The sequence below is a fragment of the Schistocerca piceifrons genome, chromosome 9 (genome assembly GCF_021461385.2).
Source record: "Schistocerca piceifrons isolate TAMUIC-IGC-003096 chromosome 9, iqSchPice1.1, whole genome shotgun sequence".
Lineage (NCBI taxonomy): Eukaryota > Metazoa > Arthropoda > Insecta > Orthoptera > Acrididae > Schistocerca > Schistocerca piceifrons.
In genome coordinates, this window is record NC_060146.1 from 190574560 (window position 1) to 190600799 (window position 26240).

Genomic DNA, 26240 nt, shown 5'->3' on the forward strand with positions numbered 1-26240 from the left:
TCAGCTGTATGGTGAGCAGCAACTTAATTTTTCAATATATTGTTACATTACATCCCGAATTTTTTATGTATTATTTAGCTTTATCTCCATGTTTCACGGATTTTTGCCCACCACACTCACCTACTGCCACCTACCATGACCAAACTGCCTTGCTAACAGGATAACTGCATTTGTAATATGTCTGTGTGCATCTCAGATATGAAATGGTACTCATGCCTTCTCCCATGCCATATATTGTGACATGGGCAATGCCAGGTTTCTCAGGTAGCACACTAAATATTTTGTGAACCCATCACTTTGTGTTAAAATAAAAATTCTTTGCACTGGGGATTGAAATGAGAAGACATTGTTGGTGTTACACAATGCTGAATCACCATTACTGCTATTAGATAACACAGCTGCCAAAATTGACTGTCTCCTATTTCACAGTTGGGACCTCTATGTTGTCACAACTGAGGACATCAAACAAAATAACCCTTTCAGCATCCAAGAAGACTTGTCAGTCACTATTACTTTACCAGCTTAGGGTGCCGTTTTGAACTTTATTGTTGGAGGAGAGGTGGTGTGGCCTCACTCCATGGGTTGCCATATTTCTGGTTTGAAGTCTGCGATGATTTATGATCTTCTGTTAGGTAGTGAGGAACCAGTGGGCACACTCGTTTGAGTACCCTAACTGGTGGACAAGTATGTCAGCACTACCAACAGCGACATCTAGTTCAGCAGCAAGGTGTTTGTGATATGTCGATCACCTCGAACGAGTGTGTCAACATGTTCCAACATTGCAAGTCTCACAGTTGTATGCAGTCAGCCGGTTTGCAGGAGATCGGACAGATTTGCGTGACCTTGTGATGACAGAGACCTTGCCCGATGACTCATTGTGCTTTTGCTCACTGCCAAGTCTCTGCAGACATTCTGCAAACACCTACAAATCTCTGTGACGCTCTGGTTTTCTACCAAAAGAAACTCAATGACATTTCTCTGCTTGGAACACACCTCCCTTACAGATGCCATTTTGAAGGCTGCATATAGCACTGCCATGTATCGGAACTTTCATGACACTATAGGGTCTGAAGCAGGAATATTCCATGATGTTGCTCAATAAATTCTGCATTTTTTCAACTGAAATTGGCCAAGAAAAATATGCGTGTGCCATTACTTAATGAATGCCCCTCATATAATTAATAATATGTACGTCAGTAGTTTCTAAGAAACTTGTCAGTGGAGGAGGAAGAGGAGTTGGCCATCAGATAAATCCTTAAGGTTCCAGTTCTCATCGGAAAGCTTAAAAAACTAGTTCATGAACATGAAAGTAGTCTTACGTAAATGATTAATCATATCTATCTACATTTCTGTTTCATTGAAACAATGTAGTTTCTGTTGACTGTTTCAATCAGCATTAAAACAATTTCTGGTTTAGTTTTTGCAATGTATATCTACCGAAGTCCTGCAATTAATCTGAAAGAGAACAAAAAGTGCAGGCCTCAATTATTTTCTAATGAAAGGGTATTCAGGCATCAGAGACCAAATTAAACACCAATTGTCGGAATAAAAAGATTGAGAAATGAGAACTGAATGTATCCATCCTAATTTTATTAAGAGGCACTTTTAGTGGAATTACTCAGATAATGAAGTACTATCTGGAGTTGAGCCATTGTGTCACTTCATCTGCAAACAAAAATGTGATAAATTTGTCTGCAAATGGCAGAAATTATGGTATGCTAAATTAGTACGTACTAAGATGAATTACACACACACTGAATTTCTTACATCACTAAACTATGCCACGATCCAGAAATTCAGTGTGCTCTCAGTTACAGAAATCACATTTATAATGGACAATTTTTGCTATTTCGTAATCACCTTAGTGCGATTCTGTCCTAGTTTTGCTCTTATGTGAATAAACTCCAACAGCTGTAACAATGCCCGACCCGGACCACTGTAGCAATAGCTACTGATCTCTTTTAACCAAATATATTGTAGGTTCCTCAAATGAAAAACTGTGCACAAAGGCTGGAAGAGAGCACATGTCACACCTGTCTTCAGAAACAGTAGCAAAGTCATCCACAAATTGCCACCCTATATGAACACATTTCATCTGTTGCAGAATTTTAGAGCATGTTCTAAGCCAGTTGTCCCCAGCCTTTCTGAAACCTGTACCCCAGAGTGAAGTCTGACATTAGCTAGCTTCTCAGCCAACCCTCTTTATTAGCACCTAACTAAACTTTAGAAAGAAAATAATTTTCTTTCAACACTTTTATTTTTAAAATGATGAAATGTACATGGTACTTTGTTTTTGTAGGTATTTTATTAACTTACAAACTAATGAGTCAGGAGGCATTTGGTACTGTTTATTATTAACAACCTTATTCTATACAGTGATGCAGATCTCAGTGCATCGTGTGTGATAGTTTCAACTCCATCTCAGAAAAGAAAACTAAAGGGTAGACATGTGTTACAAAATGTGTTTCTTATGCACCACTACTTTTCCTATCAATGCTCACTTCACCCACACCCTTTGTCCCCATTTAAAATCAACCAAGTTAAAATGTGTGCACTATACTTACACTTTTGTAGATCACTTGAGTGCTCAACTCCTTACTTTTGAAATGGTGCACATGGGAAGACTACAGGTTTCCAATGCCTTGTCTCTGGCCAGTGCCACTAATGTGCAGGTCTAAAATACACAGAATCATCAAAAGCATCTGGGAGACAGAAAAGGTACCAGAAGAGTCAGTACCAATATGTCCCCTCCACAAGAAAGGAGATGAAACAGACCCTAATAACTAAGAGGAATTTCACAGTTGCCTTTGACAAAAAAATTATATCCAAAGTGCTGTTAAATCAGCTAGAGCATCAAACAAATCCACAGATAGGAGAATTCCAAGGATGTTTCAAACAGGGAAGATCCTGCAGTAAACAGATCTGGTGCCTGAGAATAATATTAACAACAAGAAAGTCCACAAACACCACAATAATAACATTTGTCAACTTTAAGAAGGCCTACGACTCCATAGATAGAGAAACAGTCTTCAAACTCTGGAAGATGTGAGCATGGACAACTAGATCAGAAAGTTAATCCAGGAACATCCAAAGTGAAGTTTATGGGAGAGATCTTGGAATCATTTGAAATCAAGATGGCATGGAGATGACCTGTCACACATTCTATTTAATTCAGTTCTGGAGAAAATAATCAAGACTCAGGACAAAGCAGTCAATGGATTAAAGATGGGGAGAGACAAGGATAGAACCATCGACATAAAATATGTGGCCATCATAACAGAAGAGAAGCCAAAGAAGCTCTAGAGACACTGCACAAAACCTCAGCCAAAACAGGACTGCAAATGTCCTGTGTATGGAAGAAATACAGTACATGGACACAAAATTCACAGATACCAACTGGTAATAAAACATAGAAAAATAACACAAGCAAAAAGTTTCAAATATTTGATAGAGATTATACAGAAAACAGAACTGAACTCTACATCCAGTGAAGAAAGGATCAAAAAAAGCATACAGACCTACAAGAACCATTACAACAAAAGAAGGATTTCCATCAATGCCAGACACACTGCTGTATTATAGACTCACCAGAGGCCTTGTATGCCTCCTCAGAAACAACAGTAATCAAGGAGACGGAAAAACAAGGACAGACTATTACAAAAAACACCAGGAAAAGAAGGGCAAAGTTATACAGACACATATATAGGATGAATGAAAATAGATTGACCAAGAAAATCTTTAACATAGTGATGACTAATAAATTGAAAATCAACTGGATGCAGAAAACCATGGAAGACCTTAAGAAACTGAACATTTCCACAGAAGACAAGACAGACGGGGAAATTTACAGACAAAAAAAAAATTTGAAAACAGAAATTTCAGCACCACTCTTAGAGAAGAAAACAAGAAAGAAATGGATAGAAGAGAAAATAAGAAAAACAGTGAATATATGAGAAGTTCAGGTCTCAGTTTTACTGTCATAGATATGTGGTAGAAAGTACAAAGTATGTTTGTAGTGCATGGACTATTTGAGGGCCATGTTCATATAGTTATTTTGCAAGCTACAGCCTCCATGATATTGTGCTGCCTGTGTATTCTAGTATTTGAAATAAAAATAATCTAATAACAGGTAACTTATGTAATAAGTATTAAAAATACTGATATTTTAAAAATAATTTAGTTTAATGACCAAAGTAGAACTGAACTCTTAATTTCATTTTACCCTGCAGGCAGTAATACCCTCAGGCTGGGAGCCACAGTTCTAAGCTCAAACATAATGAGGTATCTGAAATAGCATGACCTCATTTATGTGAACCAGCATGAATTCAGAAAACATTGGTCTTGTGAAACCTAACTTGTGCGTTTTTATCACGACACAATGAAGGGCATGGATCAACACATCAGGAAGGCACAGTATATTTCGACTTTTGAAAAATATTTGGCTTGGTACCACACCAGTATTTATTAACATAAGCATTAACAAATAGGATATTAAATCAAATGTGTGACTGGATTGAGGACGTCTCGGTAGGGAGGATTCAGCACATTATCTTCGTCAGAGAGTCATTAACATACGTAGAAGTAGCTTCACCTGTGCCACAGGGAAGCTGTTCATGTTGTACAGTAGTGACCTTGCAGACAATATTTATCTGTAATAAAATACTATCTAGGGAAAGTTAAACAAATCTCCAGTCAGATGTTTATAAGGTTTCAAAGTAGTGCAAAGGTAAATAACTTGCTTTAAATTTTCAGAAATGTACAACTGTGCACTTCACAAAGTGCAAAAAAGTAGTGTCCTGATTACAACACTGATGAGTCATGATTGTACTCAGGCAACAAATACTCAATAATAATTTGTAGGTATATGGAATGGAATGATCACATGGGCTCGTAAGTACAGCAGGTGGCAGCATTCGCATCATTAGCAGGATACTGGGAAAATCCTGTCACTCTACAAAGGAAGCTGGTTTAATCATATGTTCTTGTAGAACATGTTCTCAGTTTGTCACATGAAATCTGAGTGAAATTCTGAGTTTTTGACAAAATTCTCCGCGATTTTTGTCAGGACCAGTATACTGTCTTGGCTGCTGTTATGGTAACCGTAGCCAGTTGCTACTGCTCAGTGAACATTATGCTGCCAGAGATTGTGGCTGTGTTTGCTCTGGTGGGGCCTGTGTTATTGTACTAATGTAAACAATTCAGCACATTTTTCTGTTTTTTCTCACCATCGAGAGCTCACTTCCATGCGTCTCTGTCCCGGTTGAAGTTTTTCTTGCACAACCTAATTTGATTCTACAAGTAAAAAGAGAACATTTATGAAGATTTTAAGGCCCAGTCAGTCATGAAATGGAAACCACAGGGAAAATCAAAGATGTTTCATTTACAACATGTAGCTACTCCTTCCAGATACTGTGCCCAGTTGCTGCTGCTCTGACTTAAGGCATTTGTCACAGAGTGGTACCAACTTTCGACCACTCTCCTCATAGAAAGCAGCTGCCTGTACTTTCAGCTACTTCTCTTCTCTGGCCTGAGGCCCACTGTCGTTACCTTTTAGCCAGTATTTTGCTTGAGCAGTGAGACGATAATCAGAGGGAGCCAAGTTGGGCTGTTTGGTGGATGAGCCAACACTTTCCAACAAAAACGCAGCAGGAGCATCTTTTTTTTGCAGCAGCAGTGTTTGGCTAAACATTTTTCTGAAGATGGGCAATGGCCAATGACAACATTTCTGTTTGCTTGTTCTGAGTTGCCCTTCATAGACATTGAAGTGTCACACTATTTGAGGCTGCAATGTTCCACAAATTCCACCAGAAGACAGTAGCCATACATTTTCTGAAGGAGGTGTTTGTTTTTTGGGAGGGAATCAGAATGCATCTCTTGCTCGGATTGCTCTTTTGTTTCTTCATTTTTGAGAAAGAGCTATGTCTCGTCCCCTGCGACAATTTTGTTCCAAAAATAACTGCCTCTATCACAGTTGCACTGGAAAAATAAGGCAGAGCTCATTGCTGTGTTTTGTGATGGACAGCATCTTGGCAACCCATCTTGCACATCCTGACAATGAAGTCTCTCACTCATAATCGTACAGAGCACTTGAAATTCAGGGAAACAAATCACTTAACACAGACTCTGAACAGATGATTCTTTTGAACCATCAGATCCACATGCTGAACAAAAGAACTGGTTGATACTTGCGTCCTTCCCTGACTGCCTGCGTCATGAAAACCTGTGCATCCTGCACCATAGCCACACTTTCCTGTCACTCGTGAAATTTTGCCATACACATTATTCATTCGTTGATGAACTTTGGCTGCATCACACCTCTCAGCACAAAGAAATTGAGTGGCAACATGCACTTCATACTTTGCAGGAGACTGTTGTTCTAGGCACGTTTGTTTACTGCATGCTGAGAACTAACAAGTTTAATGTGATGCAATCAATGGGCTTGCTAGAGACGTTGCTTAAAGCTTTATTGGATTATTTGAACGATCAAACATTGGGGGCTTGTGGGGAGGTGGGGGAATTGTCCTCATATGTGGCCATTCTGAGAAGCTTTGATCGCTAATTGCGTGTCATTTCTAGAATACAGCTGTAGTTCATGACCCACACCAGTTTGGGCTAACAGAGGATATATACAAAGGATTTGTTTGACTCCTGGGAGGGCAGCACGGAAATGCGGAAAAATTTGAATAGGCAGATGCCTGAAAATTCAATGAAACTATCCCACGAAAGCCTACTTAATGTTTCAGGAACCAGTATTAAATGAGAACTCAAACAAAATTATACTACAGCCCCATACACATCACTCCTGTAAGGTCCACACAGACAGCAGATGGATCATGGAATGCAAGCGGCATTTAAACATACTTCCTGCATCACATTTGGGAAGAAATCCTAAATACGTGATGCCGGACAACCTCTTCCACACCCTTTGAAGTGGTTTACTGAGCATGGATATCGATTTAGTTTTACACCTACATCTTTACTCTACAAGCCACCATACAGTGTGTGGCAGAGGTTACCTGTGTACCTCTGTCACTTTCCCTTCTCCTGCTCCAACTGCATACGGTTCGCAGGAAGAACAACTGCTGGTGAGCCTCCCTTCGGCCTCGTATCTCTCTGATTTTATCTTTGTGGTCTTTTGCAGGATATATGTAGTAGGCAGCAATATATTTGTTGACTCTCCTCAGAATGTTCGCTCTCAGACTTTTACCAGCAGACCACACCATGATACAGAATGTGTCTTGCAGTGTCTGCTGCCGGAGTTGGCTCACCATCTCCATGAGACTTTTGCACTTACTAAATGAACCTGTGATGAAACATGCTGCTCTATAAATCTTATCTAGTGCAGATTCTGCACCTACAAGTAATATTTAAGTATTGACAAACAAGTGTTTTGTAAGACATTTCCTTTGTTGATGGACTACATTTCCTGAGGTTTCTTCCAATCAATATCAATCCGGGATCTGCCTTATCTGCAGTTAATTTTATGTGATTGTCCTACTTCAAATCTCTCTGTACGCACACTTCTAGATATTTTATGTAACTAACTGCTTCCAGTAATTCTGAAATCATATACTCATACTATAAAGGATCTTTCTGTGTATGTATTTGGAATATACTACACCTGCTTATGTTGAGGGCCAGTTGCCACTCCCTTAACCCAGTATTGGTTCTCTGCTTGTCTCCCCATATTTTGCTACAATTTTCTAGCATTGTGACTTCTCTCTGAACAACAGAATCATCCAAACAGCCTCATGAAAATTCTGGCATATTCTATGCTATTTATATACAGGGTGGAGAAAAATTGTGTCACAAAATTTTAACACAGGATAGCTGATGCCAGAAGTAATGAAAATTACTAATGTCGTGTAGGTTGACAACGCACTATTTTTAAACCACGGAAACTTGGTGTCACGTGCTCAGGTTGGCCGCGAGATTGCCCTGGTTCTGGATGCTCTGGACAACGCATGACCGTGAATGGTTTGCCTACCGGAGACTGCGATGTATCCGAGGCGATCCGCACGCTCGGTGGTAGTGCGCCAGCCTTCCACTCTGGGGGTGAATCTGCTGGGGTCCTGACACATCCATTTTAGTTTCATGATAAGACATACCATCAACAGCTGTTAGTTCACATACAGAAAGTCTTTTACAAATTGTGTCGGCCCTGAAAAGGGCCTTTTTTGTAGCTAGGACATTGTTTACTTAAAGCAGCTGTTCGAACTGGTGACCCTCTGATGCTGCACAAGCTTGATAACGTCGAACGGTGTTTGCCGAACTCTTTCAAAGATTCCTGGCATTGCCCTGATGTGATTGGCAGCATGTTGAATGCAATCCATTAATTCCTCTTCGTTTCTAGGTGATTCGCGTCTGGGTGGGTGGACTAGAGCCTTGAAGAACGCCCACAGGGAAAAGTCCGGTGGTGTGAGGTCTGGTGATCGCGTCTGCCAATTACCTGGCTGTTGAAAAGTTCATTTAAATATCCGCACACAGCACGACTGTTATGTTCGGGTGCTCCATCATGCAGCAACCACATGTGAAGGCATATGTCCAGGGGAACATCTTCCCCCAGGCCGGATAGAGTTTCTTGCAAAAAGTGACGGTAATTTGCCCTGGTAAGTCAAGGAGGTAGACGGACTGGCCCAGTCAGGTGGTCATCCACAATGCCTGCCAAATGCTGAGTGAAAGTCATTCCTGGTGTCCATGGACGTACACGATGTGAGGATTTCCCCTTGTCCAGTAGTGAATGTTTCAAGTGTTGTAAAGGCCATCCCGATGGAAGGTGCACTTGTCGGTATACAACACAATGGCAGGGAAGTCAGGATCTTGTGTAACACATTGCAGAAACCACCGGCAAAACCCTTGCCTGTGCTCATATTCCACCACAGGATTTAGGTCTTTGACAGGGTGGAAACTACATGGATGCTGGATATTATACCTCAAAACCTCTCACATTAACCGATGAGTGAGCCCTATGTCATGTCCAACCACCCGAGAATTGTCGTGGGTACTTCCTTGAAGCGCAGGAGAACAGTCTCTTCAAGTTGCGTTCAAAGTCTTCCAGCATCACCCTGATATCCTGCTAACGAGCTTGTTTTGCTAAGTTGCTAGTGGGTGTGGGTGGCGTCTTGCTGGGTACCGTTCTCCATACAACCATCGAGCTTCATACGCATTACTGTCGGCTAGTCCATAAACAAAAACCATATCTCGTTCTTCAAATGAATACTGTGCCATCACGCTTACGGTATGACTAAATCTCAGGTGATGTGTGTGCTCTGAAGTGAAGCTTACATGTGAATGCCTCTGATGTGAGGTGGAGACAAACAGCAAGACCTATTCTACATGTGTGTGTGTATCATGTTGGGGCAGTGACAGGGCAAAGGATGTTTGTGTGTGTGAACCGACAACCATAGCACTGCCCGACAACCGACGAATGGCAACAGGGCAATCCCACGGCCAATCGGGGCACGTCGTGCCACGTTTCCGTAGTTTAAAAGTGATGCGTTGTCGACCTACACATTGTTAGTAATGTTAGTTCCTACTGGCATCAGCTATCCAGGGTTAAAATTTTGTGACACAAGTTTTCTCCACTTTGTATACTGTGAGAAGTAATGGTCTTGTAACATTTCCTTGGGTCATGCCTGAAGCTGCATTTATGTCTAAAGACTTCTCTCTCTTTAGAATGCCATGCTGTGTTCCACTTGCTACAAACTCTTCAATCCAGTCACACAGTTGATCTGATATTCCACTTGTATTTTGTTCAGTAGGTGGCAGTGCTGAACTGTATTGAACGCTTTCTGTAAGTAAAGAATACAGAATCTGCCTGGGCATCTGTATCTACTGTTTTCGTGGGAACAGAGCGAACTGGATTCCACACGATTATTGTTTTCGAAACCCATGTCAATTCCTCCATAGGAGATTTTTGGTCTCCAGAAATGTCATAAAACATAAGCATAAAACATGTCCCCAGAGCATACAACAGACTGACATCAGAGATATAGGATTATATTTCTGTGGGCGTGTTTGCTGACCCTTCTTGAAAACGGTAATGAACTGTGCTTTTACCTAATCATTAGGAATGCTTCATTCTGCTAGAGACCTATAGCACTTGGGTGCTAGAAGACATGGAATTCTTTTGTAGTTCTGTGTAGAATCAAAATGGTATCCCGTCAGGTCCAGTGGCCTTTCCCTTTTTTAGTGATTTTAGTTGCTTTCCTATCTCTTGGTTACTTATTTCGATATCTGTCATTTTCAGAGTAATCTTCCGTGAAACAGTTTTGGAATAAGATGTTTGGATTTTCTGTGTCGTCCTCAGTTTCAGTGCCGTCATGGTCGCAGAGCACCTGGACAGATGGCTTCGATCCATTTGCCGATTGATTGTAAGAAATAAAATTTTTAAGATTTTCTGTTAAGTTGGCAGACAGAATTTGCTTTCAGATTTGATGAATGCTTCATGCACTGCCCTTCTTATGATAATTTTAGTTTTGTTAAGCTTTTATTTGTTTGTGAGGCTTTGACAGTTAAATTGGCAGTGAAGCTCGATTTGATTTTGTAGCAGCTTCCTAATGTGGTTGTCTAACGACAGTGGGCCTTCTCCATCTCTCACAATTTTGCTTGGACCATACAGGTCTAAAAGCATATTGTACGATGCTTTTGATTTTTGTACATTGATGCTTAAAATTATCAGTGCTGCAGATGAAATTTGTATATTGACCTGTCAGGTAATACGAAACCTGTCTCTGTCACTCTTACTAAACAAAGATCTTCCTACCTTCCTTTGTATTCCTATTTACAGCCACATTTAGTAATGGCCTTATGATCACTGAATCCCTGTTCTACAATGAGTCAAAATATTTGGGTCTATTTGTCACCAGCAGGTCTAAGATGATGATGTCTGACAGTGCTCATTTCAGTCCAAAAAAAAGTTTATACAGAAGTGATTAATACAAGGACAGTGCTCACATGCTACTTACAAACCAGTGGGAAAGCGAAATTGATTAAACATTCATACTTTTTGCTGTTAAATTTCATGTGTATTAGTAAAACAATACAATGGACATATGAACAGTCTAGTTCATTAATAGTGGCTTTATGGACATTTTACTGTACAGTACTACATTAATTAATAAATTATTAAGTTTAGCACAATACATTTCATGAAATACATCATAAACTCAGTGTAATATACTGTACAAAATTTCAACATAATTGTAGTGTATATTCACAAACTTAGCACAGTTTTAATGCATTTGCAGCTGCACAGCAGTTAAGAATTGCAGAAGGCACATCATTTTCCAATTATGCATAGCAGAAATACTCTTTCTTACTCAAGCATAAATGATATACATCTGTTGCTGGTGCCAACAGCTTTCTACTTTGTCCTCACCAGTAAAATGGAGTAAAAAAAAAATGCAAGATCTAGTTTCTTATCAAGTATTTGAAGACAGCTCTTAATGTTCTACTATAATCTGCAGACAAACATTTCCAAAAGGCCTATGAGCCAATAAATAATAGGCATATTTTGTTATCCCTGAGAGGAAGAGAAAGAGCACTTGTTTCATAATATCCCAGGTAGAGGACCTCTGAACCTGAGTCAGACAATCTGTAAAATGCACAAAAAATAACACCTAATCAAAACTTCCAATTATTACAATATTCTGATAACTTTACAGAAAAATCTGTTGGATTGCAACTGATGGTTAACTGAAATTTCCATTCTATCAACTGTCCCAGCAGAATGTGATTATATTCTAGTAGACACACCTTAAAAAATTCCAAATATCAGATTCTCAAGCACTTACTGACAGAATACATCAGAACTATTATAATCGCACATTTTATCCACTGACACAGTGCCTGTAGCTCCTTTTTATAAAAAAATAAACACACAATCACCTGTCTGTTACAGTGGGAAGAACACGTCTTTTTTTGCATTCCGTTCACTATGGGAATAAATAATTCACTGACAGTGTGACTTCATCAGCCAAATCAGACCAGTGCCCACTGCATGACACTCGTGTCACGCCCACCTGTCGAGATGAGTCGCGAGTCGTCGTGCAGGAATGCCACAGATGTCACGTGGCTGCTGTGACCGCCGTAAATGTGGCAAAGTGACTAAAAGAAAAATTTACATATTCAGTAAGAACTGCATGAAAAATTGGGAAAAATCATGTCATGGTGTATGGAAAAGAAGAGGAGCAGAGAGGGGAAAGACTGGTGGTTGCATTGGCAGAGAGCGAGCACGAAGGTGAGGGGACATGAACTGGGAAAGTTAATTTCAACCTGGGCTTTTCACAGGGTAACTAGGGGAAAAATAGATGGCACATTTAAGAAAATTAGAGAGACCTTTGGAGAAAGAAGCAGCTGTATGAATAACAAAATCTAACGCCAGCTAGTGCTAAGTAAAGAAGTGCTAAGCAGTGTAACAGTTATGGTATAGTTCTCAAATGCAAAAGATTGTAGGTTCCAATCTTCTCTGGTCGCATGAATTTTTTTATTTTTAGATCTTTATCAAATCGACCTATCATTATGTTTATTAAATGATTTGATTTAAATGTATTTTTTTAATTTTCTGTTCACATGTTACACTGGATTAATGATGATGTTAATTTTTTCATTTGCTCTCACTTTCCTTCCAATCATTTTTTTTCCACTAGAAACCTTTTACATATTGTCATTTATTAATTTCAATATAACGTCTTCTATTTTATCATCTTATATTTTCGTCCATGTTATTGCATTTATTATTTCTTTTCTTCATTTTGCTTGAATTTTGTTTCGCTAACAATCTCTTCATCTGTTTAAATCTTTATCTCCATTACCTTGTCCATAGTGCAATAAGAATTTATGTTTTAAATGTTTGTATGATGATTACCGCCGGCCAGTGTGGCTGAGCAGTTCTAGGCACTACAGTCTGGAACCGTGAGACTGCTACGGTCACAGGTTCGAATCCTGCCTCGGGCATGGATGTGTGTGGTGTCCTTAGGTTAGTTAGGTTTAAGTAGTTCTAAGTTCTAGGGGACTGATGACCTCAGCAGTTAAGTCCCATAGTGCTCAGAGCCATATGAACCATATGATGATTACCACCCAAAAAGTGTACACCTTATGGCAAAAAAGACACCACTGCACAGTCAATATAAATAGATATTTTGTCTTTTGTTTTTTAATCAATGGCATTTTCAAATGTTTAAAATATTGCGATAGGTAAATAAAAATAATGAAAAATCACATGCACAAATATTTCAAATGAAAAACAATGACAAAGTTAAAATAAGGGCAAATGAAATAGTTAATGCAATGATTAATATGACATGGCAATCAATTAACTGCATAAAAATAATAAAGTTATTTCAACATGGATTTAAAAATAATTTTTAATGCACCTGACAAGATTTGAACCCACAACCTTTTGCATGTGAGGACTGTATGTTAACCATTACACTACCCAAGTAGTCTGTATATAATTACTATTTTAAAGTTGTAGAGTGTAATGCAAAAATCAAAAAAAAATTTCCATCAGTTACTTGCAAATGAGGATCCACCAGTGTGAATGGCTGTAGGGTGTAATACCTTGGACCTTAATGTTCATACTGTACAGATGGTTTCAGAAAATCAATCCAACCACTGGGGACCTCTCCTTGTTATAAGATAATGGTTAAAGAGAGTTAAACAAAAGTTATATTTGTAAGATTCAGAGAAAGCCTTTGACAATACTGACCGGTATACACATTTTCAAATTATAGTAGCTACAGAGAACAAAAAGTTATTCACAGATTGTACAGAAAACAGACTGCAGTTATGAGTCGAAGGACATGGAAGGGAAGCAGTAATTGAGATGGAAGGGGACAGGTTGGTAGCTGATTCCCGATGTTACTGAATCTGTACACCGAGTGAACAATAAAGGAAACCAAGGGGAAATTCAGAATGGGAATTGAAGTTCAGGGATAAAAAATTACAGTGAGGAGGTGACATTGCATTTCTGCCAGAGATGGCAAAAGAACTGGAAGATCAGTTGAACAGAATGAATAGTATAATGAAAAGAAGGTATAAGATGAATATCAACAAAATATGCCCATGATCATAGACAGGAGGATACATGAAAAGGAAGGACAATCATCAGTCTAGCAGGAGGTACTGAGGATTTAAGAGGAGAAAGTATGGAGAACTCGTGGGGCTTGGAGGGAAAAAAAGGAGTACATGAAGGTAATACTAGTGATCCTACAGAGGCTAGAACAAAAGAAGACCAATATGGCAACATAAAAAAAAACAATACCATAACAAACTCACACCCCTCTCTCTCTCTCTCTCTCTCTCTCTCTCTCTCTCTCTCTCTCCCCCCTCCCCCCCCCCCCCCCTCTCACTCACACTCACACAAACAAACAAACACAAGATTCATACCTTAGGCTGTGAGGCAGGGAATGTGTACAGCTTGACTTTGCCAAAATCATCAGCCGTGGCGAGCAGCGGAGCCTCGTGGGCTCGACAGCAGCCATTTACGTCCGTGCCGTCAGCGCCCTCCGGCCAGATGCCGACTGTGTCGAAAGTGATGGTGCAGTTGGTTGTTGCCCACGCGATGTCTCTCATTGAAGAGGACTGCTGTATCTGCCTACACAGACCGGCATTCCCTGTAGGCAGAGGGAGAACAGTGTAGTAACAGAACAATGCTTCTGAAGAAATGTGAGACGTGAATGAAAGGAAAGATCACAACAAATACTTCATGATAATTATTCAAAATTAAATCATGAGAAAGAATCCTATTCAAGTACAAAAATTCAACTGCCAGATTTTGAACAGTTTTCATTACTGACTTGCTGAAGACCCTGAAACAATATTTTGCAAATGACAACTAAAAATGTAGTTTACTGAGGAAAAAAAATGCGCAGCTTGATACATTAAATTTTGGCCAGAGCCAGCACTTCTTTCCTCTTAAGTTAGATGAAGCAAATCATAGTTTCAAATGCTATGGCATCGGCTAACTCCCATTCAAGATACTGTGAAAGTTTTCTTTCACTTTTATTTGTTTGTAACTAAACTTTCAGGGAATTTCTTTATAAATATATTTTCCGTTGGGTTAATATTGATATCTCGTGCCTGGCCTGAGAACAACCTATTTTAGGAACTTGTGTGTTATGTACAACCCAAAAGCACAAAAAATTACTATTTTAAGTTCCTTAACAGCAATTCCATTTCATCTTTGATTCTATAGGACCACTGAAACAGTGCCACACTGTCACAGGACACTGCAGTACATTCATCAAAATACAATTTAATAATACTGTTGATATTTCACAGTGTTTCAATTGAGTATATGCCTGTTATTGTCAAGTTACTGGTGGAACACACTAACAGGGCTTAAATCGTGGTGCAACACAGGCACAAAAAATATGAAGAGCAGCAGGAAATAATGGATATGCTGAAATAACTCACTTCAGCACCACCACCTAGTAACAGCATGCAAAGAAAATCGATCACCATATCTGCTGCGTATACACTGAGGTGACAAAAGTCAGGGGATTACAATATGCACAAATACAGTTGGTGCTAGTATCATCTACACAACATGTAAAAGGGCAGTGCACTGGTGGGGCTTTCATTTGCCTAAGGTGATTTGTGTGAAAAGGTTTCTGATGTGATTATGGTCACACAACAGGCATTAACTGACAGAATGGTAATTGCAGCTAGATGCACGGGACATTCCATTTCGGAAATCTTAATGGAATTCAGTATTCCAATATTCGAGAGTGTCAAGAGTGTGCTGAGAATACTAAATTTCAGACATTACTCTCACCACAGACAACGCAGTGTCCGACAGCCTTCACTTAATAATGGACAGCAGTGGCGTTTGTGTAGAGCTGTCAGTGCTAACAGACAAGCAGTACTGTTTGAAATAACTGCAGAAATCAATGTGGGATGTACAACGATTGCGTAAGTCAGGACAGTATGGCAAAATTTGGTGTTAATAGGCTGTGGCAGCAACCTATGCAAGTGCCTTTCTGACAGCAGAATGTTGCTTGTAGTGCCTTCCTGGGCTCGTGACCATGTCGGTTGGCCCCTAGATGACTGGTAACCATGGCCTGGTCAGATGAGTCCTGAATTTTATTGGTAAGAACTGATGGCAGAGTTCAAGAGGGGTGCAGACCACATGAAACCATGGACTCAAGTTGTCAACAAGGCACTGTGCGAGCTGATTTGGGCTGTGTTTACATGGAATGGACTGTGCCCTCTGGTCCGACAGAACCAACCGGTGACTGGAAATGGTCATATCTGGCTACTTTGAGACCTTTTGCTGCCACCCAAACAATAACTGAATTTTTATGGATGATAGTGTTCAGTGTCATCATGCCATAATTTTTTGTGATTGCTTTGACGAACATTGTGAACAATTCAAGCAAATGGTTTGGCCACCCATATTGTCCAACATGGGACATCATCGAGAGGGCAGTTCGTGCACAAAATACCGCACCGGCATCACTTTCACAATTACAGATGGCTATAGTGCAGCATGCCTCTGCATTTCTGCAGGGGCCTCAGAGGCTTGTCGAGTCCATGCCAAGTCAAGTTGCTATACTACTCTGGGCAAATGAAGATCTGACATGATATTAGAATGTATCCCATGATTTTTGTCACCTCACTGTAAAGGCATGAAGCAGTCGACTTTCTGTCCTTTTTGTCATATCATTGTGAATATTCAAAATGAGTTTAACAGAGTTATTACCAGATCCTGTATCTTGTCAAGATACTTGCATTATGATTTAAGCAGATGTCATCAGTTTCTTTAATAAGGGAAAGCAGTAGCAAGGACCTCATTTTTATGTAACCCTCCATCTCGTACAAAGATCCTGCTTGGTAAACCTCGACTTTCGCAAGTCACTATCACAGTGTATGCTGTCCTCTCTACCCTTACTGTAGAGTTAAGACCGCTAAATATAGCATTACTCACACTGGTGCAGAAATCTTAGAAGTACCTCACAGTAAAGCAACAAGATTGTCCTGGGAAGCCAAAATCCGTGAAAAAGGCTCAAAATTGCATTTAATATAATTGTTTTTAAGAAGTCTGCCAGTCTTCAAATAAAGACTGCCAAAATGATGCAGGATGATTATTATTCTCATGAAGAGAATCTGTCAGGTACGTATGCTATCAGAATCACGCATATCTTACGGCATACCATCTGTTCATAATGGGCATACCATCTGTTCATAATGCTAAATACTTCATTGTAATTCTCTGCCATTCACTTAGTCATTCATCACATCCTGTATATATTATGGAGCAGGAGAACTTTAAGGATGTGGAACATGTCAAGAAATACATTAAAAAAAAGAGAGAAACAAGTCATAGGAACACAATCTATTCGCAGTATTAACAAATTATTACTACACTGTTTGTTAAACTGTGCTGTCAGAGTTACCTGAAGTCACAACCCTTGGGTCCCCACATGGTGACCTCTTCCAAAACATTGGAAGAATGAGACCTCCCACTAGGTTGCCACTACATTTGCCAACAATTTTCATCTGGGGTAGTGCTGAACTGTGATTCATCACTGAACACATGCCATTCATCAGAAGTCCATGCATCTAAGTCATGGTATCATTCCAAACTCAGTCATTTGTGATTACATTAGATTCAGGTTTCGTTCCATAGACTCAAAAAATGAGATTATTCTCATGGGTGTGGAACATCTTGGAAAGTATAACATAAAAAACCTAAAACATTTGAATATAATATTTACTAACCTGATCATTTGTCATGAGATTGTCAAACTAGGTGAATACAATACAGTAAACTGGAACAGCTAATATTTACAGAATTGGTACGCTATCAGAATGAATCATTGTTATGCACTATTAATAAATTTATCATACACAAAATACCTAATCTTGACTGTTGTGACAAAGTGCTGTCAACACTGAAATCTAACAGACATTTTTACTTAAGCTGGCCTAACAGTCTCTGTTAAGATATTCATCTATAGAGTAGGAGTTGTCTATCAAAAAGTCTTTCAAACCCTGTTTAAACTGTGTTTTATCTGAAACCAAGTTTTTAATGGTTGCTGGCAATTTATTGAAAATGTGTGTTCCTGAATATTGAACCCCTTTTTGGACCAAGGTAAGTGATTTTAGGTCTTTATGTACATTTTTCTTATTCCTAGTATTGATACTATGTATTGAGCCATTGGTTGGAAATAGAGATATGTTACTTGCAACAAATTTCATTAAGGAAAAAAATGTACTGAGAAGCAGTGCTTAGAATACAAAGTTCTTTGAACAGGTTTCTACATGACACTCTTGAATTTACACCACAAACAATTCTTAATATACGCTTTTGCACACTAAAAATATGATTTAATAGAATGAAAGTTAGCAAAGTATGCAAGTTTTTTTTATATTTCTATCTCCTACATTTGACATCATTCTCATTGCAAATACAGACTTGGTTATGCACTTAAGCAATTCTTGGTATGCCTTTCCAAACTGAATTTATTATCGAGCTGTAATCTGATAAATTCAACACTGTCAACCTCTTCAATCTGCATGTCTTATATGTTATACACATGCTGAAAGGAAATCTCCCACACGTTCTGAACTGCATATAGTGGGTCTTTTCAAAGTTTAATTACAGTGAATTAGCTTTAAACCATTTATTAATGTCTGTGAAAATTTAATTAGCAGTTATTTCTAAATCTGTACTTTACTTTCTACTTATTGCAATGTTTGTAACACATGCAAACATCTGGCATGTAACAGACGAGAAGTCATTAATGTACACAAGAAAAAGCAATGGACCCAAGAGGAAACCTTGAGGAACACCACATGTAACTAATTCCAAATCATATAAAGACTGACTGCTTACTGCACAGGTATTTCTCAACGACACCCTCTGCTTCCTGTTAGAGAGAACTCAACCCATTTCGCAGCACTGCCAGTGACACTGTAATATTCTAATTTACTTAACAGAAAGGTGTGGTTCACACAGCCAAGGCTTTTGACATGTCACAGCCACTAATTTATTATCTAATGAATTAAATTGTGGTGCTAACAGCAGTCTACACATTGGATAGTAATTCCATAGCCTGGCTGCTACTAATTTCTGAACCAATGGTGCACACTGACACAGAACATTGCAGTTGGTCCATTACTTGCATGGATGTGTTTGATGCACAGAACAGCTACCCCTCTTGTGCTGATCATAAGTTGTCGACCAGAACATCAACGAAGAGTATGCCCACACCCACTTTCCCGTACAGGTCAATATTAGGCCACTTTCACATCAGAATGCTCCACAGATCTTGATACTGCACAACTCAACCAGAAGACCCTTTCAAACTCTGTCAGGTGCTGATAACACTGCATCACATGATAACCCACCATGTCTGTACTCTTCACAGTAATCACTCAACACCTGATGCTGTTTGTGCCCCTCATGTACACTTCCAGACCTGGTAAAGACACTAAAAATGAACAAAAATAATGCACTATGGTGTCTGTTCTACTTCTCACAGAGAATTGTAACCAATTATTTAGATTCCCACTGATTGTGTGAACAAGTGCATAGTTACATTAACCTATGACCACACCTTCTGAGTGTTCTCTATGATATGATGACATATTTATACTATGAACTGCTACTTGCCATGCAGGTGCACAATTAATACTGTTATTTGTCATGTATTCAATAGGAATTTTCAATCCCTGCTCCTAAATATCAAAATAATTTGCAAGGATGCTTATCAGACGTGTTCTTAATTTTCTTTTCAGTTAGTCAGGATTCCCAATCTCTTACTTATGTCAGATGTGAACTTGGTGAATATCTTTGCATCAGAGCATATAACCATCCTGGGCAAGAAGACAGTATCGATGTGAAAATTATTTTTGTGTGAATCAAAAACATAAATACTGCATCAAAGAGAAATAATAATATTAGAGGCAGTCAAATGAAGAGGCGGCAGAGGGGAAAAAGTTCATAAACCGTTCCTTATTTAAAAAGTAAACACCATCAATGATAATATATTTATTCCAGTGTTAAACATGGCAGCTATACCTCCATGGAAAAATGTTTTCAATTGCCTATGGAATCACGGTTGCACCCAGGCATGCATCTCTTCATTCAAAGCAAATTGACAGCAACAAATGTCTATTTCAGTGTACCAAAAATACAGAATTCGCATGGGGAGAAATCGAGACTGTATGGATGGTGTGTAAGAACTCTCTCACATGTTGAGAAGTCTGATTCAAACACACTGTAGAAGTTTCACAGGAAAACCCTTACAAATCCTCCATACAGTCCTGATCTGCCCCTATTCGATTTCCATATTTTTGGAGTTCAGAAAAAAGAAATTTGTGGCTGTCGATTTACTTCAGACAAGGAGGTGGATGGCTGGGTACAGTCATAGTTCTGTAACCTGCTGCAAACTCTTTTCTGTGAAGGCACTGTCCATATTGTTTCACAATGGGATAAATGTATTAACAGTTATGGCAATTACTTTTGAAATAATAAACACTTTACTTACAGAAAATGGAATTACAGAATAATAAAAAAAAATTCGGAATAGCAAGAGCAACATTAAATGCACCACAGAAATTAAGGAAGATATAAGAGAACTCCAAATTACAGTAGATGGCTTAAAAAACTAAATGGAGGAAACCAAAACACTGCAAGACATGCATGTTGGACTAGAGATTAAGATCAATGAAAGGACTACAGGAAAAACAATCTCAGATGGAGAAAGAAAGAAAATAACTGAAAGAATGAAGAAATATTGGGCAGTCAGAAGAACAAAACACCCTTTATATAACATACTGCAATAATCCTTCAATAGCCAATGCATTACTGAATTATCTTATTGAATTATTATTGGACTGAATTATTAGTGGACTGAATTTTATTATTGAATAACATCACCTCTTTGTACGATTGAGCAAAGTGATCAATAAAGGTCATTAAATAAATTATGTTGATGATAGTAAAATGAGACATTTGCTGCAACACAAATTAATCTTTTAAAAGAAATAGGCCACAGAACCTGCTTAAGAGTCTCTACAGATGAAAAATTTTGAACAAGTCTTAAAAATACACAAAAATTTCTGAATACAGATATTGGCCAAATAGAGAAGGTTAAAGAAATTAAATACTTTGAAGCGATAATCCAAGAAAACGGTTTGGAAACAGCTGCTATAGAAGAAGAGATACATAAAATGGGAAGGGCATGTGGTGCAACTGAAGACTTACAACAAAATAATGCCTGTCTAAAAATGCAAAGATAAGGCCTTACCATACTGTAGTGAAACCAGAATTCTATATGCAAGTACATGTCTACCATTACACTACATTTTAGATACATTAGAAACAGTACAAAGACAAATCATTAGGAACATATTAGACTCTTGAAAACTTATGGAAGACTGGAAGTTATGAAGTAACAAGGAAATTTATTAAAATGTATCAAAGTTATGAGAAAAAGAAGACTAGTATCTCTTGGACATTTATATATAATGGAAGCCAGTAGATTAACCAAAACGTCTTCAAATGTTCATGCAATAAGAAGCCAACAAGTTGGATCCACAAAGTAAAAAAGAATGTAGAAAAAATAATATAAAAGCTGAAGAAACAATGGACAAAAGTGTTCAGGGAAAAGTACTGAATATGAAAGGATTCCAGGGTACGAGAGTGAAAAAGGCCAGTATGAAGTGGCCAAGGGACAGGAAGAAAAAACAGAACATGTGAAAGTGTACTGAAGAGAAGGAAACCACAAAAAAACAAGAAATTGAAATGGTCAAGTGGCCTGAGAATATAATAATAATAATAATAATAATAATAATAATAATAATAATATCAGCGATACAGTTTTGATAAATACTTTGCTGTTTCTTTTTACATTCATCTCTGTTTTGGATCTCTCAATCACGATTGGGAAAGTCATTTTCCCCTGCTTACTTAAACACTGAATTTAAAAAATTCTTTAGTTTTTAGAGTTAACATTTCAGCTGTGTGGAGCATTACTCAAAGTATACTATTGTAGCCTTTCAAAAGAAGCTGCCCTCCTATTTCCTTCAAGTTCTCCAAGATTCTTAAGAAAGACTATGATCCTTTTTGACAACTATAGGCTTGAATCATTATCTTCCCAAAAACAGTTCATCTCTGTGAGCACACTAACAAAGAGTTATTAATTTTAACAAGGACTTAGCTGTAATAGTTTGGGTATTGTAGGCTACATGGTAATATTACCAAGTGCTGCGAACTACCATATGTAACAAGAGATGTAAATATGAAACTTACAATATAAGAGTTCATAGTCTCCTGAGTTACTCCTGATGTGCTGGCTGTCTTCTGACCAGTCCAGGTGTGTGATGTAGCTTGAGTGGCCCTGAAAATGGAATCACAGTACAACATCTGTCCTGCCGACAAACCACACAGACCCTTAAAAATACAGTTTTCATAGTTTTCATGCAACCCTCCAGGTCATTGCCTCTCACGAAGTCACGAAGCACTCACTGTAACAAGACACATGAAGCAACCAACTTCTACAATGCTCATGCTTCTATATAGTAATGTACAACATCACAACAGGCAACAACAATCTCTCTCTCTCTCTCTCTCTCTCTCTCTCTCTCTCTCTCTCTCTCTCTCTCTCTCTCCAGGCATGTGCTCTTAAACGGCAAGAGTTGAAGCAGTTTAGGGGAGTCCATTTACTCACATACATGAATACGTGACCTGACAATAAGGTCATAGTGGGATAGATGATGTTGCATTGTGCAAAACTTGCTTGATACCTACAGGTGAGAAATGCACTGTTGCAGAGCTACGGCCACAAAATGGCATCCAATCAATGACAAACATGGAAATGCATGTGCAATTACCCCAATTAATACCTGTTGTGTTAAACTGCAAGTTCCTGGTTCAGTAACTCAAGGTAATTGTTTAAGCTGTACAGGCAAATCACGGCACACTTTAAATTCATATATTACAAAGAGCTGCCAAAATATTTGTAAAAGTAAAGAATGAAGTATAATGTTAGGGCAATGTTAGACCACTCTGACCACATACACTTATTTTCCTGAATTTAGAAACAAAATCATATGCTCAGTTGTGTTAGTAAACACATGTACTGGGTTGACAGATCTACGTTATGTTCTTGGGTGTTCAGGTTTGATTCAAACAAGGCCTTGAACACCACTAACAATGTCCAGGGAAGCTGCTCCATAAGTAAAAATGGAAGCATCGATCTGGCTGAACACTGGGAAATGTAAAATATGAATGACATACTCATTCTCTTTCTGGCAGCAAGTCCACAAGTTTTCTAAATATGTAACTAACAGCCACGAGTGACAAAAATGTGAGCCCACCTATGTATATCCTCAAACTGAACATCTGAAAGGTAAGATGCTGTTCCAAACTACGTAATCTTGCATGCTGGTCAACAGTGATGTCAAACAAACAACAATACTGACAACTCAACTGTGAAAGTAATGTTCAAAATAGTACCCCTTTACACTTTTTCATGCTTTAAATTAGTCATTACTATTTGCTGGAAAACAGAATTTGTAAAATTTATCATCACATTTTCATGCCACTATGATCAATTAAAAAATAAAAGCTGATTAGTATAACATAATGGATGTCAGCTGAAACTAACAAGAAATGTTTCACTATCTACATTACTTTCTGAAATAAATACTTCTTCCACACAACACACTAGTGAAGAGATGGAATGTGTACTATGTGAACATTAAAAGAATTCATTTTGTTGACATTTGTTTTTACAGTAGAATCATTTTAAAATTTCTCGCTGTTATAATTTCATAAGCTACAATAAAACTGAAATTACCCACCAAAGCTGCTTTTAAATAGAAAATCATATTACAGTTTTGTTATGCTAGTTTCCTCTGAGAAAAAAAATGTAAACAATACTTTTTAAAATTAAGGGGGGGGGGGGAATCTTGAGCTAATTATGCATGCCTTACAGCTAACAGTGCAAGTAACATTACTGACATAAAACAATACATGACTCGTATTATCAACATCTAACTCTGGCATAAAAGGTTATTTAACTGCTTGATTTTTTATTTCCATGCAAGAATCATGGCAACATAATTTTTTCTTAAAACGAGCAAAATACAATCCAGAAGGCATACCTGTGCTTTTAAATCAACATAAAATGCTTACAATTTACAATGAAGCAACACACTTAACATACAATGGATTTACAATGAAGATGAATGCAGACTGTACAAAACATTTACAGTAAACACAGGCACAAAATGTACATACACTATAATCGACTGTCTCACACACACACACACACACACACACACACACACACACAAACGACAGCAAAACAAACCCCAGTGCTGTGAAAACAGCTTCAAAATGCAACACGCATCACATGAAACAGTCAGGAGACATGCATATTTAGCAAACAGGACATACCAGCAGGGAAGACAGAGAGCTGGTTCTTCGTTGTCTCCTTTCCGGCTGTCCAAGAAATTCATAAGGGGAGAAAGTGGAAAAAAGCACACATCTGATACACAACATTCTGTGAGATACATAAAGTAAACTACAGAAAAAAAAGCTAAAGTGGAAATTGCCAGATTTAAATTAACATTCATCAATACAAAAGACATAAGCAGTATTTGGCAAAATAAAAGGGACACTATATGAGGCATGATTAAAGTAATAAGAAGCATCAAGTGGAAAGACATGACATTGTGCTAGCAACATTTCATCATAGCTCTTCATAAAAATTAATAATACATGAAGTTCAACTGTGCCTCGTGCTGCTGTGCTCACTGACAGCCACAAAGAATTCCTGTCTGTGCCCAGAATGAAACCAGAGAAGCCACCTTCTTAATGGTGGTTTTTTTTTTTTTTTTTTTTACTGAAATGAGTTAAAGACTAAAAGCATACACACAGCAACTTGTATGGACGCTCATAGTTGCCACTGCCTCAGAAACGCTGACGAACTGCTTGTATTAGTACAGGTGAGTGCCTGCTACAGAATCTTTCGACAGCTGATTCCCTGGGCAACTGCATGTTGTAAACTGTCAGTGGAAAAGCTGTTTAGCTAGTCAAGGATTAGACAAAGTGTCACTCTTTCTCAAGTCTTACTGGTGAGTCCACACAAAACTGTTTGGAGAGTGTATGCAGTGATAGCAGGTTGGAATAATACTCATGTTACTGTAATCTATATTTGGGAAAAAAACTGGTGTAAATTACTTGCTCAGCATCACATATTTCTGCTCGTAAAAGACCCAACATCCATTGTCGTAGATCTTGATGCTACTCTATCCTGTGCAAGCCCCTTCATCTCTGAACTACTACTGCAACATACATTCATTTGAACCTGCTTCCTGCTACAGTTTTCACTTCTCATATTTCCCTCCATTAACAAAATGATGACTCCTACATGCCTTAGAATGTGCCTTATCCACCACTGTCTTAAGTCGTTAAGTTATGCTATAAATTTCTTTTTTCCACTATCCGTTTCAGTACCTCCACTGCAGTTAATCTACACATCTAATCTTCAGTATTCTTCCATAGCAGCAAATTTCAAAAGCTTCTAGTATCTCCTTGCCTGAATTTTTTTATCATCTACATTTCATTCCTGTACAAGCCTATGCTCCAGGCAAATACCTTCACAAAACGCTTCCCAACATTTCATTTTATATTAGATATTAATAAATTTCTCTTTTTTCAGAAAAGCTCTTTGTGTCACAGTCAGTCTACATTTTATATTCCCTCTACTTTGGCTTATATTGCTGCCAAATACCAAAACTGTTACTTTTAGATCTCGTTTCTTAATCAAATACTTCAGCACCACCTGATTTAATTCAACTACATTCCATCACTTACGTTTTACTTTTGTTGATTTCATCTTATAACCTGTTTTCAAGACATCATCCACACATTCAACTGACCTAAATATTTTGCCATCTCTGACAGAATTACAATGCCATCAGCAAAACGTCAAGTCATTTCTTCTCTCTGAGCTTTAAATTCTGGTTCAAAATTTTTCTTGGTTTCCTTTACTGCTTCCTCAATATATAGACTGAACAATTTTGGGAAGAGGCTGCAACCTTGTCTCACTTCTTGACTCCTATCTTTTCACATTGCTCTGCAGCTGCTTTATGTGCAAGTGGCAGATAGCCTTCCACTCCCTGTATTTTATTCTTGCTACTGACAGAATTTCAACTAGTGTATTCTAGACAAATCTACAAATGCTATAAATGTAGGTTTGCCCTTCTTTTATCTT

The 26240-nt window shown here is 38.3% G+C and overlaps 1 protein-coding gene across 6 annotated transcripts in view; it reads right to left on the reverse strand.

Annotated features, from left to right (window-relative positions):
• Positions 1-11034: 11034 nt before the first annotated feature.
• LOC124717355 (echinoderm microtubule-associated protein-like 2) overlaps positions 11035-26240 on the reverse strand; it is a 655376-nt gene continuing 640170 nt past the window's right edge. For 4 of the 6 annotated variants that reach the window (XM_047244186.1, XM_047244189.1, XM_047244188.1 and 1 more), the window contains 4 exons: positions 24419-24463; positions 22268-22355; positions 14392-14618; positions 11035-12108 (listed from right to left, as the gene is read on the reverse strand). In XM_047244186.1, coding sequence (XP_047100142.1) covers positions 11983-12108; positions 14392-14618; positions 22268-22355; positions 24419-24463 — 486 coding nt within the window. In that variant the 3' untranslated portion in view covers positions 11035-11982. The remainder of the gene's footprint in view (positions 12109-14391; positions 14619-22267; positions 22356-24418; positions 24464-26240) is intronic. The other 2 variants (XM_047244187.1, XM_047244190.1) reach the window with 2 other exon arrangements.